Source organism: Malania oleifera, chromosome 13 (genome assembly GCF_029873635.1).
Source record: "Malania oleifera isolate guangnan ecotype guangnan chromosome 13, ASM2987363v1, whole genome shotgun sequence".
Taxonomy (NCBI): Eukaryota; Viridiplantae; Streptophyta; class Magnoliopsida; order Santalales; family Ximeniaceae; genus Malania; species Malania oleifera.
Window position 1 is genome coordinate 71,353,360 of NC_080429.1, and position 5,940 is coordinate 71,359,299.

The 5,940-nt window shown below is 34.8% G+C and overlaps 1 protein-coding gene across 1 annotated transcript; it reads right to left on the minus strand.

The window, feature by feature from the left end:
• Window positions 1–1,027: 1,027 nt before the first annotated feature.
• On the minus strand, window positions 1,028–1,528 carry LOC131145895 (uncharacterized). The gene has a single exon (XM_058095076.1). The coding sequence runs from the start codon at window positions 1,526–1,528 to the stop codon at window positions 1,028–1,030; it is 501 nt and encodes a 166-aa protein (XP_057951059.1).
• Between the last annotated feature and the right edge of the window lie 4,412 nt (window positions 1,529–5,940).

The following is a 5,940-nucleotide window of genomic DNA, read 5'->3' on the forward strand; positions in this document are numbered from 1 at the left end:
ATGACGACGATTGCGACTAGGACCCCGTGGTGGTATCCGATCGTTGATTTAACTGAAGATCTAAGGATAAATTAAGTAAATAGAGGGGATATACCTTTCCCCAAGAGCGGTGCCTACGCCGCTCCCACGACAAATCCACTCTAGTAGAAATGTCAGTGACGGAGATAGGAACCCAATGGTATCTTAGGTTTTACGTTCGATTGAATATTTTCTGAGAAAATGAGGAGAAAGGAAAGGAGAACAGAGGTGAGAACGTGAGAATTCAGGGGGGGGGGTAGTTCTCTAGATTGAATTTGATTTCAATCCTTCCTGATTCTTCATGAAGGATTTTTTACATATATATAATCTTAATATAATATATTATATTATTATATTATATTATATAATTTAATTAATAATAATATGTTAATTAATTAATTTTTTAAATTTATTTATTTATTAGATCACTACATTCTCCCCTCCTAAAAAAAATTTCATCCTCGAAATTTTTACTAACTAATCATCCTTTCACATTGCTTGCATAAATTCATTAGCTAACTACATCCAACACAATTCAGTATATATATAGCATCATATTAACTACTCAATCATTCATAGTCAAATTAAATTATTACTATCTTAAACATAGAGCCCTACCTACTCCCCTCGCATTCTTTGGTTCAGGCTGAATCAATGAGTAAACTCGTGTTGGACCAGCTCTACCAAGTAGTATTTTTTGTTCTCCTCGACCTTGATTCGATACAAGTACAACAGGTAAGGGTTCCTGACAATTCTTTTTAATATGTCCCGATTTACCACACCTGAAACAATTAGGAGTCCGAAACCAACCTTCACTCCTATGCCTCTTATTACGTTTCTGGCATACGCGGTAAGACTAACTATCCTGATAACCGAGATAACCCCGATCTCCTGTCTCCTGCCTTGAGCCTATAGCATCTTTCCCTTTCTTCCTCGAACCCTGACTGACCTCAGCCCAAAAACTAGACGGTGCAAGCCTCTTCTTATGCTCAGTAGGCTCTGTACTACCCTAAATGCTCCTTTCCAACACCGAAACCTTATCAACCAAGTTTGAGAAATTTTGCACCTGAAATCCCACCACTAGTTCACAAATTCTGTGTCTCAGGCCTTTTTTAAATTTTCTAGCCATTCTTGCCTCATTTAGGATCAAGAACAGTCCGAAGCGAGATAGCTCCACAAATTTCTCTACATACTCCCTGATGGTCATATTCCCTTGGGTCAGGTTAGTAAACTCTTTAATATTTTCCTCTCTGATAGATAAGAGAAAATACCTATCAAAGAACAGCTCTTTAAATCGCTGCCAAGTTAATGATATATTTACCAACTTCTGCTCCTCTAATAGCTTCACTGAGAGCCACCAGCATTTTACATCTCCGGTCATCTTAAATGCAGCATAACAGACCTTCTGCTCGTCTGTGCAGTCGAGTACAACCATGATCTCCTCTATCTCCTGTGCCCAATTCTCCACAGCCACTAGATCAGGTCCTCCTATGAAGGCTGGAGGATTCATTCTCATGAACTCCTTGATGTTGCAACCCCTAACCTACAAATGGACACTTCTGCTCTCTCGGATTCTTCCTTATTTTTGCCCTGACCTGCTAGGCTATACCCCTCAGCATCATGGAGATGTCCAAGTCCTCCTTACTGGAAGTCTCCACATCATCTCTTCCTTCAGCCTGTACCTCCTCATCCCTAGGATCCATCTTGAAAATAGGATAGGAAAGATTTAAGAATCCCATATCATAACTCTAACAACACAATCATTAAATTTAAAATCAATATACATCCAAAATATCCATATAAGGACCAATCTCACAACTCAGAAATGAAATCATCTAAGGTTTACTATGGCTTTTCTGAGGCCGTCGACTGCTTCAGAAAAATCACTCGAAATCACCAACGTATTCCGCCTCTAAACTACAAAACAAAATTCTATACTTCTCAACACCTAACAGATCCATCTAGTATCCTCATCCTAACCGATTCCTATATTCTGGTATAAATCATCCATAAGTTTGCAAAACTCAAAACCTATTTCTTTGATACCATTTGTAACACCCCGAATCTAGAAACCTGGTCCGGTGCGTTATACTTGATTAACTGTGTCTTGTGGCGCCCCGAACCCATTTTTTGAGACCCAGGGGCCACATCATTCATTTTCCTGTACCTGTTATTCCATTTATAATTACGTAGCAAAAAACATAACTATAATCCTCAATCAATAATATATCAGAGTTTTCTAGCTTCTATCTATATACCAAAATCAACTTTTCATCGACCTGTAATCACATATATACGCATCTCCAAAAACACAATCCACAACTTTTAGTATTCACAACCATCCATTTTTCCGAAGACTTCACTAAAAAAAATTGGTTCTTAGTGACGAAACTATTAGTGACGTATTCAATTTTGTCACTAAAAATATGGTATTAGTGACGATTTCAGCAACTGTCACTAATACGACACTATTAGTGATGGATATGAAACTGTCACTAATAGTTTATCATTAAAAATTGGAAAATGTAGTGGAAAAATTTTTTTCCCACAAAATTTATCCCGAAAAAATATTAGCAACGATTTATGCGGTATTAGTGACGAATTAAATCCGTCACTAAAGGACACTCATTAGTGACAGTTAAATAACTGTCACTACTATTATTTAAAAAATAAATAAAAAATTAGTTCAGAGTATTAGTGACGAATTTAAGAATTCGTCACTATTAGCCCTTTATTAGTGACAGATTTGGGAACCATCACTAATGCTTCCTTTATTTAAAAAAAATTAGTTTAGAATATTAGTGACGAATTTGAAGATTTGTCACTATTAGCACATTATTAGTGACGGATTTATGAACCATCACTAATGCTTCCTTTATTTAAAAAAAATAAAAAAAAAATTAGTTTAGAGTATTAGTGACGAATTTGAAGATTTGTCACTATTTGCCCATTGTTAGTGATGGATTTGGGAACCGTCACTAATGCTTCCTTTATTTAAAAAAAAAAATAGTTCAAAGTATTAGTGACGAATTTGAAGATTCATCACTATTAGCCCTTTATTAGTGATGGATTTAGGAACCGTCACTAATACTTCCTTTATCTAAAAAAAAAAATTAGTTGAGAGTATTAGTGACAGATTTGAGAACCGTCACTAATGCTTCCTTTATTTAAAAAAATTAGTAGTATGAGTATCGAATTTGAAGATTCATCACTATTAGCCTTTATTAGTGACAAATTTGAATTCGTCACTAATACTTCCTTTATTTAAAATAAATAAATAAATAAATAATAGTTCAGAGTACTAGTGACGAATTTCAAATTCGTCACTAGTAGCCCTTTATTAGTGACGGATTTGGGAACTGTCACTAATACTTTCTTTATTTAAAAAAATTAAAAAAAAAATTAGTTCAGAGTATTAGTGACGAATCTTGAAATTCGTCACTATTAGCCCTTTATTAATGACGAATTTGGATTCATCACTATTACTTCTTTTATAACTTTTGCCCCAATCTTCCTTCTCTTCCCTCCTTTCCTGATCTTTTCCCGCTCCCCGCTCTGCGCTTGTCTCCCTGCTTTCCCGAACCTCCCTCCTTGATCCCCCTCCTTTCCCTCCTCACTTCCTTCCTCATTTCTCTCCTTCCTTCTTCACCGCCTACACCTTCCTTCTTTCCGCTCTTGCGCTCGTCTTCCTGCCCTCGGAGCCACAGCCGCAGCCGCCACCACCGCTACCCACTTAGGACACCGTTGAGTCCTCTGCCTCCTAATCCCGGCTTTGCTCTCCCGAGTCAGGTATGATTTTTTAATTTAATTTACTTTTTCATATTTGGTTTTGGAAGAAATTGAGAAGGAAAAAGATATATAATAAATCATGAATAAAATTTGAATTTGATAAATGATTAACATTTATTTATTTTTTTAATTCTTAATCATATTGGAATGCATCTTTATCTTTAATACTATTTAATATAGAGATAAAATATGATGAAAATATATGCCCATTTTATTTTCCTTTTTTTTTTTTCAAGTAAAATCCTTCATGCAAACAATAAAAATATATCTAGAAATTTTTTCCCAATTCATTGTCCAAAGGCTTGGCTTCATTTTAGTACGACTAAATAATAAAAATATTTCAGAAAGAATTCTACTACGTTTTTTTTTTTTATATATATATTTTTTTTAAAAAGTAGATGTTGCCGCCAACTTCAACTTTTCATGTTTGCTTCGTAACTCTTTGATCATCTGGTCTATTATGCATTAAGCTTAAACAAAATCCAATAAACCAAAAAAAAAATGTTAGGAAGATTTAGACCATGTGAATTCTTCATCCAAACAACATAACAAATGTAACTTAGAGAGGAATTGTATCATCAAATAAGAGAGTTCTAAGAATTTATCTATAGAAGATTTAGAGTAGTAACACTCATTTGGTTACCAACTAAAAAACATTTCTTTACTTTGGGAGCGAAACTCAAACCAAATATTACCTGAAAAATGTATGATAGCTTGGGCTTGATCTTAAACTTGTGCATTAATCAGTGACCAATATTCAATATTCCAAAAACTTTGTATCACTATAAAAAAACTGGCTTTTAGTGACGGATTTTATTTCGTCACTAAAAGGCGGGTATTAGTGACGAATTTGAGAACCGTCACTAATATGGACTTTTAGTGACAAACATTAATCCGTCACTAATAAGTTCGTCACTAAAAATCGAAAAAAAAAAATTGTGGGAAATAATTTTTCACACATAAATTACCCTAGAAAAATATTTGCGACGATTTGTACAGTATTAGTGACGACTAAGAGCCGTCACTAAAAGATTTCTATTAGTGATGAATAAATAACTGTCACTACTATTAATTTAAAATTAAATAAATTTTTTTTTTTGAGTATTAGTGACGAATTGGTATATTCGTCACTATTACCCCAGTATTAGTGACACATTTGAGACCGTCACTAATAATTGTCGTATTAAAAAATAAATTAGAATTTTTTTTTCAGAGTTTTAGTAACGAATTTCTTTATTTATCACTATTTTCCTATTATTAGTGACAGATCTGAGGTCCGTCACTAATACTTCACGTATTGAAAAATAAATAAGATTTTTTTGTTTCAGAGTATTAGTGACGAATTTGTTGTTTCGTCACTATTTGCCTATTATTAATAACGGATTTTGGAACCGTCACTAATACTTCACGTATTGAAAAATATATAAGATTTTTTTGTTTCAGAATATTAGTGACGAATTTGTTGTTTCGTCACTATTGCACTAATATTAGTGATGGATTTGGTAACCGTCACTAATACTTCCCGTATTTAAAAATGATCTCATTATTTTTTTTAGAGTATTAGTCACGAATTAATATATTCGTCACTATTGCCCTAGTATTAGTGACGGATTGTAGAACTGTCACTAATGCTTCCCGTATTCTAAAATAAATTTAATTTTTTTATTTCAGAATATTAGTAACAAATTTCGAAATTCGTCACTATTTCCCTTGTATTACTGACGGATTTGAGGACCGTCACTAATACTTCATGTATTTAAAAAAAGAGGTAGAACATTAGTGACGAATTAATAAATTCGTCACTATTGCCCTACTAGTAGTGACGGTTATGGATTCGTCACTGCTAGTCCTTTAGTAAAATTTGTCCTAATCTTTCTTCTCTTCCCTCCTTTTCCTTTCCTTTCTCGCTCTGCCTCTTTAAGCTCTCCCGATCCCGACCCCTCCTTTCCCTCTTCCTTCCTTCCCCTCCTTTCCCTCCTCCCTTCTTTCTCCTCCTTTCCTTCCTCCTCCGGCTACCCTTGTAGCCGCCCCCTCCTCTCCCTCCTCCCTTCTTTCCCTTTATTTCCTTCCTCCTCTAGCTGCCCTTGCAGCCGCCGTCACTGCCGCTGCTCCCTTCAAGATGGTATTCTCCTC

Coding starts and splice junctions, on each gene's coding strand:
- LOC131145895 (XM_058095076.1), bottom strand. CDS start 1,528: ATGAATCCTCCAGCCTTCATAGGAGGACCTGATCTAGTGGCTGTGGAG.